Source organism: Equus quagga, chromosome 11 (assembly GCF_021613505.1).
Source record: "Equus quagga isolate Etosha38 chromosome 11, UCLA_HA_Equagga_1.0, whole genome shotgun sequence".
Lineage (NCBI taxonomy): Eukaryota > Metazoa > Chordata > Mammalia > Perissodactyla > Equidae > Equus > Equus quagga.
Window position 1 is genome coordinate 17939741 of NC_060277.1, and position 14440 is coordinate 17954180.

Consider the following 14440-nt stretch of genomic DNA (forward strand, 5'->3'; position numbering starts at 1 on the left):
ATAAATAAAGACATTTGTGCTTACAGACCGTATCCTTAGTTTGGATAATGAATCTTTTTGTCCATACACCTGAGACCCTGTTTATCTCTAACACACCTCATACCTGGTCCATTTATCTGTGAGTCTGCTATATTATTCTATTTTGGATACTCTCCATGTCCCTTTTCCACAGGGTGGGGAATGATAATAGCTAATAATATATTGAATAAAAATAGCTCTTATGTATTGACCATTTATGAGTCAGTAATTTATAGGTAAGTAATTTAAGGTAACTAAATAATTTTAGGTAACTTATAGGTATTAGCTTTTTTGTGCACTCAGGTATAAATAATATTATTATCCCCATTTTATACATGAGAAAAATGAGGTACGAAGTGTAAATATTTGCTTGGGGCTACATAGCTAATGAGGGATGTAACTTGAATTTTAACCCAGCTATCTGATTCCAGAGCCTTTTCTTACCCACTCTGCTAGGCACTGAACGTAGTATGTATCTCAGTTTAGCTTCTCTTCCTCATTTGGTTCACTCTTGTCTTGATATTTTAGAATAAACCTATTTTACCTCTGTTTTTCCATGTGCATCACTATGGCTTTGAAACATATATCTACATTTAGCTATGAAATTTACATTTACTTGTACTTACATAACTCTGATCTCTTCTGCTCAGCTCTCAACTTACATCTTTTCTGATGCCTCCTGCTTCTTCTTCTTTACTCTGCTGACAACTCCATCATTGGACTCCTCTTCAAGGTATCCAACAGCATATTTCCAATGCCTGCCATAAAGCATCTCACATAATAAAAGAGGGGAACAGTGGAACTGTGTTTTGCTTGTATAGTTATAATTAGCCAAAAATGAACCATAAATAGAAGAATTAGTAGAGAAGGGTTGTGCTAAGCCTCTCTGTGGTCTAGACCCTCAAATGACAATGGCTTAGTTTTTTTCTTGGTCACAGAGTGTTTTAGTAGTATGGCCTTTAATTAGTCCAGATTCAGTATCTATAATGATCCGAATTGTGTCAATTTTTCTTTTAACCGAAAGAGTAAAGTTATGGGAATTTGTGTTTAACTATTTTAAGCTCCTTACAAAATTTACCATGTTTTCTCAATCTTAGTAGTGGTTCTCTTTCTATAACAGAAAGCTTATCCTCTAAGATCAGGAACAAGGCAAGGATGCCTGCTTTTGCCACTTCTATTCAGCTTAGTACTGGAGGTCCTAGCCAGAGCAATTAAGCAAGAAAAAGGCATCAGATTTGATGGCATCTATAAAAGGCATCCAAATTTGAAAGGAGTAAGAAAATTATCTTTGCAGATGATATGATCCTATATGTAGAAAACCCTAATGATATCACAAAAAACCTTGTTAGAACTAATAAACAAATTCAACCTAGTGGTGGGAAATGAAGTCAACACTCGAAAATCAGTTGCATTTTTATACACTAATGATGAACAATCTGAAAAGGAGATTTAAAAAATTCCATTTACAATAGCATTAAAAAGAATAAAATACTTAGCATTTAACTTATCCAAGGAGGTGAAAGACTTGTAAAATGAAAACTCACAAAACATTTCTGAAACAAATTAAAGAAGACACAAATAAATGGGAAGATATCCCATATTCATGGATCGAAAGACTTAATATTGTTAAGATGTCAGTACTACCCAAAGTGATCTACAGATTTAAAGCAATCTCTATCAAAATTCCCAAGATGTTTTTTGCAGACATAGAAAGATCCATCTGAAAATTCATATGGAATCTTAAGGGACCCCCAAATCCTGAAAAGAAAAACAAACCCAGAGGACCCACACTTTCTGATTTCAAACTTAGTACAAAGCTCCAGTACTCAAAACAGTGTGGTATGGCATAAAGACAGATATATGGACCAATGGACTAGAATAGGGAGCCCAGAAATAAATCCCTACACATGTGGTCAAATGATTTTCAACAGGGCGCTAAGACCATTCAATGGGGGAAAAAACAGTATTTTCAACAAATGCTGCTGGGAAAATTGAATATCTACATGCAAAAGAATGAAGCTAGACCCTTACATACATCATATACAAAAATTAACTCAAAGTGAATCCATGGTCTGTATGTAAGATCTAAAACTATAAAACTCTTAGAAGAAAACATAGGGCCGAAGCTTCACAGCATTGAATTTGGCAGTAATTTCTTGCATATGACACCAAAGGCACAGGCAACAAAAGAAAAATAGACACATTGAACTTTATGAGACTAAAACAATTTTATGCATCTAAAGATACTATCAACGGAAGAAAAAGGCAATCAATAGAAAGGGAGAAAATATTTGCAAGTCACACATCTGATAAGGGATTAATATCCAGAATATATAGAGAACTCTGAAAACTCAACAATGAAGAAAACCAAACAATCCAAATCAAAAATGGGTTAAGGATTTGAATACACATTTCTCCAAAGAAGATATACAAATGGCCAATAAGCACATGCAAAGATGTTCAACATCACTAATCATTAGGGAAATGCAAATCAAAACTACAATGAAATTCCACCTCACACCAATTAAGATAGCAACTCTAAAAAAAATAGAAAAGTAAGGTGTTGACGAGGATGTGTAGAAATTGGAACTCTGTGGATTGATGGTGGGAATGTAAAATGGTATAGCCACTGTGGAAAACAGTATGATGGTTCCTCAAAAAATTAAAGATAGATTACCATACGGTGCAGCAATTTCACTTTTGGGTACATACTAAAGAGAACTGAAAGCAAGGTCTTGAAGAGATATTTGTACACTCATGTTATGCACCCATATTGAATTCAGAATAGCTAAAACACGGAAGCAAACCAAGTGTACATTTATGGATGAACGGACAAGCAAAATGAGATATATACGTACAATGGAAAGTTATTCAGCCTTAAAAAGGAAGGAAATTCTGACAAGTGCTACAACGTTGATGAACATTAAGGACATTTGCTAACTGAAATAAGCCAGTCACAAAAAGACAAAAACTATTTGATTCCACTTATGTGAGGTATTTAGTGTAGTCAAAATTATAGGGATGGAAAATGGAATGGTGATTGCCAGGGGCTTCGGGGTGGGGGAGAGACGAGGAATTATTGTTTAATTAGTAGACTTTCAGTTTTGCAAGATGAAAAGAGTTCTGGAGATAGATGGTGGTGATGGTTGCACATTCTAAATGTACTTAATAGCACTGAGCTGTATGCTTAAAAATGGTTAAGCTAGTAAATTTTATAGCATGTATATCTTACCACAATAAAAAATTGAGGAAAAAAAGAAAGCTGAAGCATTAAATTAGTCACAATTTTGGAAAATAAAAAAAGTAAGGTAAAATAATTTTATCCCAGTAGTACATACCATTCAGAATTCTAGCCCGTCATACAGAGCCTGGGAAGTAGCATCAATGGGCATGTGCCGCTAATTGTAATGTCGCTAGTGTTTAGAACTCATGAAATATTTTGCAATACAAAACAGCCGAATTTAGAATTCTTTGGAGTACGATTACTCAAACAAAAAAAAATAATTGACAAGATGGGCAATAACAGTAGAATTATAGTGTAAAATTTCAAAAATGTCTCCGGATACTTGTCCTTGGGCAATGGAGGTTCTGTTGTGCCCCAGACGTGCCCTTGGCACCCGTGTCCTCGCCGGTACAGAGGTGGTATTGCAGGAGAAAACTAGACTGTCTCAGAACACTCCATCTTGCTAGCCTATAAAAAAAAATACTATCTTAGCGATAACAGTGAGTTCTTTGGGGAGAAAACACTGCCAGACTGACTGACTGATTTAAAAACATAAACCAATTGAATATGTGCATCAGTCGTTGTTCAAGTATTGTTGGTATTGCGGCAAGATGGAGTGGTAGCAAGATGAATGTTGAGAGCACTAGGTAAAACAGGCGCCTTCTCTCCTGCCTGGACAGACGGGGTGCATGGTGAATGAAATCTTGTTTTCTTCCCAGAAAATGCAGACTTCCCCACTGCACCCTTTGCTTCTTCCATTGGAAGCCATGGTGTGACATTACGATGGAAACCTGCCAACATCTCTGGGGTAAAATACATCATTCAGTGGAAATATGCACAACTTCCTGGAAGCTGGACTTACACAGAGGTATGAAAAGCTGCCCATGTACCTAAACACAGGCTTTTTTTCAAGTTCTTAAAAGTGCCAAGTTACTACATATGATTATAGGTATAAAGACATTCTAGAGAAGATTCAAGCGTAAAATGAGTGGCTGGATTAGATGAACTTTAATCTCAGCTACTCTGTAACATGTTAATGCTCAACCTTTTATTTCTGATGGAAAATATATTATTGGACATATGTATTATTCCTTCAGCACAGCATCACATAACCAACTACTCATATTATTGGTCATTGTCTGCTCATCCCATTTATTTATGTATGTATGTACGTATTTATTTCTTTTAAAGATTGGCACCTCAGCTAACATCTTTTGCCACTCTTCTTTTTTTCTCTTTCTTCTTCTCCCGGCTCTCCAGTACATAGTTGTGTATTCTAGTTGCAGGTCCTTCTGGCTCTGCTATGTGGGACGCTGCCTCACCATGGCTTGATGAGTCACAGGGCCAGCCCAGCCCAGCACATTTAAAAGGATTCTAACTAGGCCAGGGAGGGCATCCAGGGCTGCCCTTTTAGGAAAGCATGAGCAAGTTCAGAGAAAAATAGTCCCAGGATACCAAGTATATTTTATAGAAAAATTAAAGTGAAGCCTGAGGTAAATGCCAAATAATTGAATCCATAATTTTGCAATTTTGAAGCAGGAAAGCATTTCTGTGTGAGTTATGCAGACTGATGTTCTGGATGGCTCGGTTCTAAGCTCCAGCCTCCACTCCATCTGGTCTGGCAGGCCTTGGGTCACCCCATATCCGAAAGGCCATCCATCTCCTGCAAACTACTCCGTGCTCTTGAGTCACACTGTATGGTGGTGAGTCGACAAATGCTGACGCTTGATCTCTCGTTGATCCAGGCTGTGTCTGAACTCTCATACGTGGTAGAGCCCCTCCATCCCTTCACTGAATATGTTTTTCGAGTGGTTTGGATCTTCACAGCCCACCTGCAACTGTATTCACCCCCAAGCCCCACTTACAGGACTCATCCTTCCGGAGGTACGGCGTGCACACATTCCTTCGTTAGTTGATGCATTAAAGAAAAGTGCTGTGTGTTATGATAAAAGGAACATTTTGAGGAAGGTCTGGCCTTTAGGGTCTTGGAAATGGGGAGTGGAGGAGGGGAGATTCAGGTCACAGTATTAAATAAGGTGGTCAGAATAAGCCTCAAGAAGCAGCTAAGTGTTATGGAAGGTTTTAAACCAGAGGAGTAATTGCTTCATATGCTCCTTAAAAAGATAATTTTGGCAACTATGCATAGAATGGATTGAGGGAATGAGAGAGATTGGGAAGTAAAAGGGTATAGAGACCAGCTGGAAGGTTATTATAATATTTTAACATCTTATCAGAGATGAGTACAAAGTACAGTACGTGTATTGGAGCATTTTCTGATTTCTTCCTTTGGAGATGTGACATCCATACCAGGAAAAGGATTCAGGCCTAGAGCCTTTTAGGGAGGCAGACACTCAGGAAGAGTTTCTGGTGCTCCCAAACTTGGAGTTAGTTGAGGGGACCTGGGAGGACTTATTCCAAGCCAGATGTTAGCTGTCCCCACTCCTCAGTTCTGGAGATTCGGCTGTGTGCAGAGACCCTCAGATTGACGTAGGCCTTGGACCTAGGTTGGTTGGGGCGTTTCCCCGTTCTCTGAATAGTGCCCTCTTCTTGCTTATCAGATTTAGGGTATGTGAGGTCACCTCTGCAGATTATTCCCTGGCCATCCTTACAACCTCGGGTCAGACACTGGCCTAGGGCCATGTTTGAAATGTTCCAGATCAGAGTAGAATACATGATCCTTCTTTGTTCAAAGCAATGCCTCCTGTACTCCAACAGTGCTGGAACATTTTCCAGTGCTGGAGAGATATCACAGTCTAAGGCCCATGGCTAGTCAAATCAAAGTAATGAGGAAGGTAGCTTTTGCTTTGCATTTCTGGGCATTTCTCTTGGATGTACAAGCCCACATACCCTGCAGGTGTTCTAGACTCTGTACTGGGTGTCCATTCCATGGATGGTATCTCATGCTTCAATTCTTTCTCACTTTTCTAGTCACCTCAAACTTATAAAGTACGTTTTGTGTTCCATTGCCTCGTTGCTGTTCTCTTTTAGCTATGGGAAATACATATGATTTTAGATGGTATTATTGCCTTTTAATTGGGACCCTTACAAAGATAATTTCTTTACCATGTGGAATGGTTATTAGGCAAATACCTTGCCTAACCTGACCAGCCTTTCATGGAGGATTTTTGAGGGAGAGATTTGGACAATAACCACAGCTCGCCATGTAGGTGGCATCTAACTTGCTTGAAGTGGAGCAGATCCTGTCTGGGCATTGACCCTAACGAGTTAGGGTTTTTGAGATCCTGATTCGAATTCAGTAGAAGACGACTCCTACTTCCCTGTTCACCAAGGTGACTGAGTGCATGGAGCAGAGGAGTGATGCAATAATGTTTGTATTTGCCAAAGACTAGTCTGAGAGTCGGGAGGAATTGTATCAGACAAAGGCTGAGAGATCAATTAAGAGGCCTTTAAAAAACTCATCCAGTGTAAGAGTTGAACTGTAATTTCTTCCAAGTCTAACGAATCAGGGGTGATGCAGAGCATTTGCCAAAGTGTTCCCAGGGAGAGAAGTCTACTCAAGAGCAAAGTGACATCAAAGTATGTCTTTCTATGGAAATAGGACGTGAAAGAGTGAAGTTTCAGGGAATGGGAGGTATGAAAAGTAGGTGGAGACATGAGTGGTAGACAGGCTGTTCGATCATTTGTTTTCCTTTCTGTTCTTTGCCACTTAGGTAGCTCCTAAAGTCTATGAGTGAACGCTTAATTAATTGATGCATGCTCCTGTAATGCTTTGCAAGAGAAGAGCTGCTAACACACAGGCACAGTTAACCTGGCTTCCAGGGGACCTTGGGAGCTGGGGGAAGGAAGGTATAGTCTGGGTCTGCAGAATTGATGCCAACACAGGTGAAGCAGATTGTTCTGATTCAGGCTTATCTGAACCTGTATCTTTAGCTGGAACTGCTCAGGCCACAGCACTCTAGTGAGTGAAATGCCCCAGGACGTCCTCCTTTCAGCTCCTGTGAATCATTGACTCCAGCCTTGTTACCAATTCTCTTCTCCTTTCTAAGCTGGTTCCATCCCACGTTTCAACTCATTTAGGTCCCTGGAGATTTTTAACGACTTTTTTCTAGAACGTTTATCCTATTTGTATTCTTCCACGTTGAATTTTATTTCACAAATTAGAAGTGAGGAAAATAACATTCAAAAGAGTCCCTTACAGAAGTAGCTAACTGGTGTTATTTAGGGATTAAGAATTGCAGCTGGTAGATATCTCACTGCCTTCTCCCTATCACTTACTTTGAATATTAATAAAAATATTTCAATTATGCTGTTTTCAAAGAACGAGACTTTTCTCCTATCCTATTTATATTTTCCCTTGTCACTTTTCCACTCATTATGTCTCCATTATCTCTTCCAGTTCCTGAAACTGCTCCTCTCATTAGAAATATTGAGAGCTCCAGTCCCGACACTGTGGAAGTCAGTTGGGCTCCACCTCAGTTCCCAGGTGGACCTATTTTGGGTTATAATTTAAGACTGATTAGCAAAAATAAAAAATTAGATTCAGGGACACAGAGAACCAGTTTCCAGTTTTACTCCACTCTGCCAAATACCACCTACAGGTAAGAGTTAAGTGGGGCAAAGATAACATAACCTCCATGGCCGCAGGCATGATAACTAAGAAATATGGCTAAAGAATAGTTTAAATGTATTTTGAGAAGTCCCATTGACTTTGTGCTGTGGATTTGAAGTGATTGAGGTTTTCCTCAAGTTTTATGTTTATTAGATTACACCATCCTAAGTAAAAACATTCTCAAGTATTTCTTTTCCATTCAGAGGATCCTTATAAATATGGGCTAACAAAGACATCATAAACACCATGAATACCATTTCTTCATTTAAACATGAAAAAAGTAAGGAGGTGAAATTCTGTTAATGGTATTTTTTTTTAACCGTTAGGGGGATTATTTTATTATTGTTAGCTTTTCTAGCATTTACTAAGACCTCTTTAAATTAGGGTGGGAATGGGGGTCATGCAGATAGCAGAGTTCAGCTTTTGACCTCCATGACCCTGAACTCTTCTATGGGGAATACAAACAAGGATGTGATTGATGGTCGTTTTAGTGCTGAGCAGCGGCACCAAGTAACTAGATACGTGCATTGCCATATTGTCCTTTAAATAGAAACATTATTACTCCTTCTATTTTTATCTCATGTTCACACCATGCCATGTGAAACACATCTCTCCAAATTGTTTTTGGAATAGGTTTTTTATTACAGCAGTAAATGAAGTTGGTGAGGGGCCGGAAGCAGAAGCTAATATTACCACTTCATCCCCAGCAGGTACGGCCCAAGGATGCTCCTTCTGTTTCACGGGAGCTGAGGGGGTGGCAAGGTTGGGTTCGGATCTTAGAGGTCCTGGGTCATCTGGTATTCCTCAAGAATCTACCTCTTCTGCCCAAATGAACATTGTCCTTTGGATACTTCGTAAGATTTCAATTATAAGTGAGTCCTAGTATTTGACAAATAGAAGTTAAGTTGTTACATTGAAAGTTTTCACGTTAGGATTTAGGAATTTAAAAATTAGAACAAAACAATTTAGTGACTTAAAAAATATAGCCTCAAGCAAATGCTTGGTTTCAGTTGAAATCACTAGTGATTATGACTCACATTTACACACTCAGGGGACCATATAACCTTTCTACCCTAACTCCCATTTTATATTATGCATCATCTTTTAATACGTATCAGATATCTTTTTCTTCCAGTATCCTTAAGGTATTTAAATATGTCTGGACTTAATAATTTACATTTTACCATTTTGAATATTCAATCTACCAAATTAACTTTTGTTATTATTCTGTAAGTACCATATTTTTGGCTTTGGCATTTTAATGACTGCCTTGAGAGACTGAGTACTTACTGCGTGATGCCTATGTGGGCAAAGTAATAAATGAAAATGCTTTCTAAGAAGCACCAAAATATTTTGGGGAAACTAGTAAAAGAGTTTGAATAGCATCCAAAGATTCCGAATTTTCAGACTCTCCTTTCTATTTTCACTAGAACCCCATTTGCTGATTTCACTGCCCCTTACCCTCACAAGCCAGTGGGTATGGAATGTTATCTATCACGAGCCTTTAGTTTTTTTTGGCTGTTACTAGACTCTAGGAAAGGAGAGGTATTTTTGTTATGCAAGAAGCATCCAAAGGGCGAGTTAAATATAGATGAGGCTTAAGGTTTTTGTTACTGTGATTATTGCATAACATTTATTAATTGCTCTAAAAGTGTTCATGAGCACACACGGCCTCAATCCCCAATGGAACAGAACATTAGGCAGAGTTCTGCAGTCCTCAAATTTCCTCTAGGGGACTTTTCTCCTGCCTCAAAGGAAGAGATAATTGAAGATGAAACAGAGACTACCAATGTCTGTCTGTATGTGTGTTTGTAACAACCCACTCTGGCCTGGGCTGGACCACCTCCACCAAGCAGTCAATTTCTCATAGCTGAGGATAATGAGCTGAGCTCCTATTGGGGCAAGGCTGTTGAGAACTGTGATACCCCATGCGATATCATTTTGAGGGCATTTAGGGGCACATATACATAAATCTTACTTGATTGACACTCTACTTCCTACCCCAATCATAGAATAGTGTGACGAAATGCCCCAGTGCCTTCAGAGAAAAGCTTGCCAGCCTCTTTCATGTGCTAGTCCCCTTGCTTTGAAGGGTGGTATGGATCTTTCTCGTGTCAATGTGCATATGGTGGGTCTATCTGTAAATTGTGCTGCTGTTTTAGTTCAAGAAGAGGAACAGTGGCTCTTTTTATCCAGAAAAACTTCTCTACGAAAGAGATCTTTGAAACACTTGGTAGATGAAGCACATTGCCTTCACTCAGGTGCTACGCACCATAACATTACAGGTCAGTATAATAGAAAAGAATGTTTCCTTAGTAAAAAGAAAGATCCAGATTGACTTCCATTTTAATCTCTTTGTTAAAAATTAAAGAAGTAAATTCTCTTTCCTGTAAGTTTTTTGTCTGGTTGTTATATGATAACACACATGTATTTGCATGGCTCTTCTAGGAATATCAGTTCATGTCCACGAGCAAGTTGTTTATTTCTCTGAAGGAACTCGCATATGGGTGAAGAAGGCCGCCAACATGTCTGATGTCTCCGACCTGAGAATTTTTTACGGAGGTTCAGGGTTAATTTCTTCCATCTCCATAGATTGGCTTTATCAGAGAATGTATTTCATCATGGGTGAACAGGTTAGTCTGAGAATTTAAAGTGAATAACTAGATACTGATACTCATATGCATATCTTGGCCTATTTACAAGTAAACACAATTCTTTCTTTCATTCCATAAATACTTACTGCATATTTACTATATTTTAGACACTAACAAGGAATCATAGACCTGGTCTATAGGTGATTCTAGACTATACGTAGTACTAGTCCTGACCTACCATTAAATCATCTTTATTTGAGGTTTTTCAGACCCATGAGTTTATACTAAGCTTAATTCACCTTCCGTAAGATATCGGTGGTGCCTGTATTATCACAAGATAAGACTGCCAGTCATGATCAAAGTCAGCTGCATGCATTTGAAATTACATAATGACCAGGGGTCATTGGTAGGTCTCCGAGAATAAAATATTACTGAAATCTTTGAGAAGACAGTCTTAATCTGTTTCAAATTTCCTTCTCTGAAAGGGACAGGCTTATGGCAATCACTACGGCTGGAAACCCATAAACGTGGATACAGCTTAAATATTTAAAATAGTCGAGTGCCTCCATATCCAGGAAAATAGTTACTTGTATTTCACCGATGATAGTAAGATATAAACTCATTAGGATATAAGATATCGAACTGACTTCTAAGAGCTTTTTTATGTTTTTGCAAAGTGCTCAGTGAGTAGCACAATTAGAAGCCCAGAACAGATGCTCAAGAGACACTTGTTGGCCAAATTTAATATAGACAGACACTAATCCTACTGATGTATTTTTGATTCTCTAGGTATGTGTCTGTGATTTAGAGAACTGCTCAAACATTGAGGAAATTACTCCTCCCTCAATTATTGCACCTCAAAAAATTGTGGCTGATTCCTACAATGGGTAAGTGTTAGCTTTGTAAATATGAATTCTCTTCCATTGGCAAGAATCTTTGGGAAGCTTGCTTGCTAATGAAGCATTATAGCACCAGATGAGCCCGTCTATGTATCTTATTTCAAATTTAATTAAATCCAGGAAAAGTTTTCATTCTACGGAGCCAAGAGGAAATTCTTTCAAACCCGATCCAACTTTCTTTCAAAGTTGGTTTCAAACAGCTTCTCTAGTTAAGTAGTTTAGTATTTCACTGTGAAATATGGGTAGATGGGAAAGACCCCTTGTCTGGGACCTGGAGACCTGGGTTCTAGTCCTGGATTTGTCACTATGACAAATGACTCAGGGTCTCCTTGCCCCCTCAATGCTCCCTGTAAGAACCCCTCTAGCCTGTTTTCTCCTTTCATTGCACGCTTTCTTTGCCTGAACAATTCAGCAGCAGTTCATATCTCTGGTCTGATTCTCACAACTTTCAAGAGGCTGGTTTAGTGAGAACGCTGCCAGCAACCACCTAGGAAACAGGAATTGATGATTGACAATAAGTAAAAATTTTCCATTACGAATAAGTATTTTTTCCCTTGCCACAAATGAAACGGACACATTTTAGCTCAGTTGTGCTGCTAAATTGCACTAGGACCTGGAGCAAATAACTTCATGTCTGTGACCTTTGTTTCGTCCATCTGTATTGGGAAGACAATAATACCCAGTTGGGTTATTTTGAGGATGAAATGAGGTATTCTCTGTGAATATATTTTGTGATCTCCAAATGCACACAAAAGCAAAGGATGAAAACTAGAAAGTTATTTTGGAGTTATTATTTCTTATATATGACCAGATAATAACAGGTTAGTAAATAATAAACAAGGCCAATGTTTGTGAGATTAAACTTTTTTCTTTTCTGTAGGAATAAAGTTGTTTTCGTTTTGAATGAAAAAAATACAGCCCATAACCCTTTTATTTTTCACTAACTGATCTTCTTGAAAAAAGATTTCTCATTATTGATTTAAAATGAAGCTTTTCTATTCATATTCATTTATACTAGGTTTTTATTTTAATGTCTTAGGTTTGAATGAACAACTGAATTATAAAATACTTTTTAAAAAACCCTGTGATGTAGAGCAAGCCCTTTGGACTCTCTGGATCTTGTTTTCCCCATTTATAAAAGTCTAAGATCCTGTGAAATATAACTTTGTTGCTGGCAATGACATAAAATGACTCATTCTGAAGATAATGAACTCCACCCACTAAGTCGGTCACTCAAAGTGCATCTCAGTGAGGTCTTGGGTGGCTCTTTTTTCTGTGAGGATAAAATTGATTTGTGCTTAGATTTTGAAACGGGACTAGAAATGATAATAATAATTAATAGTTATCGAACACTTAACATATGCTTCTAAGTGCATTAATTCCAGTAATTCATTTAATCCTTGTTCAACCCTATAAAGTAGATACTTTCAGTATCCCGATTTTGTAGATAAGGAAATTGAAGCAAACACTGGGCTCCAAATTAGGTGCTTTTTCAAAATTTGTCCATTGGCTCCTTTCTCCTGATTGCTGGGTGGCCCTTCCCTGATGTTTTGGTCACTTGTCGGGTATTTCTTCATGATTTGTAAAATGGCAGCCTTGTTGCCTCGCTCACTTGTAAATTCTACTTAAAAAAGCTTAGTCTACTACAAATGCAAAGTAGTTTTGCTAGGTAGTTATAGCAAAATAGTGACTATGAGGTTTAAAAACAGTAAATGTTTTAAATGTTTTTGCTTTCTTCCGTTTTATCATTCACAATACAAGGGAAAATTTATTGACAGACTTAGAGTTAAGAATTTGTGTATTTTGGAGAAAAGTGTTTTATAATAAATAACGTGTTCAGCCATGTAATTTTTATGTGATATGCTCTCTTTTAAGAGTAGACTTCATTAGAAAGTCTTTAAAGAATCTTTCTGTTCTTAAACTTTGTGATTCCTTAAAAAGCCATGTATAATAATTAGGAGACTAAGCATTATAAATGAGGCTGAAATTTACCAATGTTCCAACGTCTAATTTAAATGAGTAGAGCATATCCTTAGGAAATATCTTTACCCTTTTGTACCTTGGGAAACCCCGTACTTACTGACTCTAGAGGTATGTGGTTCTTATTGCCCAACAGGATAAAGCAGTGGCTGAGGAGGTTACTCATCCACCCTTGCACTGAGTCACACAGGCTTCTTTTTTTCCTGTCAGGTATGTCTTTTATCTCCTGAGAGATGGCATTTATAGAGTAGATCTCCCTGTGCCATCTGGTCGCCACTCAGAAGCCATGCATATTGTGGAGAGTTGCACATTAAAGGACTTTGTAGTAAAGCCACAGTCCAAGCGAATCATTTACTTCAATGACACCGCCAAAGGCTTCATGTCAACATTTCTGGATGGCTCTGCTTCCCATCTTGTCCTACCTCATGTCCCCTTTGCTGATGTGAAGAGCTTTGCTTGTGAAAACAATGACTTCCTTGTCACAGATGGCAAGGCCGTTTTCCAACAGGACCTTCTGTCTTTTAATGAGTTCATCGTGGGATGTGACCTGAGTCACATAGAAGAGTTTGGGTTCGGTAACTTGGTCATCTTTGGCTCCTACACTCAGCCGCACCCCCTGCCCGGCCGCCCGCAGCAGCTCTCAGTGCTCTTTGGCTCCCACCAGGCCCTGGTTCAGTGGAAACCTCCTGCCCTCGCCATAGGAGCCAGTGAGTGCCCTCTCCTCAGCCTGGTTACTGACTTCGCTGGAAGGAGGGGAAAGCTTGAACTACTTGATATTGCAACTTAATTTTGAGAGCCCATGTATGATTATTCAGTGATCACCCAGAAATGCTACTTAGCTCCAAAAAAACCCCACAAAACCCCAGAACCAACTATTTATATCTTTGTTCTGCATTTATTGGTTTTACTTTGGGAGGATCTCTATATTTCCCATGTCTATCCCAACAGAACGGTTCGAACATTTCTTGGGTGTCTACTAGGAGCCAGGCACTGTTATTCTAGTCTGAGTGAATATATTAGCCAGGGACATAGAGCGCTGGGGTTGAGATTTTGTGTCCATGGAGATATTGCATGAATTTGAGCAACTCCCTGAAACTCTGTGAACTTGTATGTCCATCTCTGGAGAGGCATCGTGGTGGTGGGCAAGCAGGTGGGC

The 14440-nt window shown here is 38.7% G+C and overlaps 1 protein-coding gene across 1 annotated transcript in view; it reads left to right on the top strand.

Annotated features, from left to right (window-relative positions):
- ROS1 (ROS proto-oncogene 1, receptor tyrosine kinase) overlaps positions 1-14440 on the top strand; it is a 103824-nt gene that overhangs the window by 17292 nt on the left and 72092 nt on the right. Inside the window, exons 6-13 of the mRNA XM_046674219.1 lie at positions 3961-4109; positions 4987-5125; positions 7599-7800; positions 8445-8521; positions 9974-10096; positions 10260-10444; positions 11195-11292; positions 13495-13991. Of these exons, the coding sequence (XP_046530175.1) occupies positions 3961-4109; positions 4987-5125; positions 7599-7800; positions 8445-8521; positions 9974-10096; positions 10260-10444; positions 11195-11292; positions 13495-13991 (1470 nt within the window). The remainder of the gene's footprint in view (positions 1-3960; positions 4110-4986; positions 5126-7598; positions 7801-8444; positions 8522-9973; positions 10097-10259; positions 10445-11194; positions 11293-13494; positions 13992-14440) is intronic.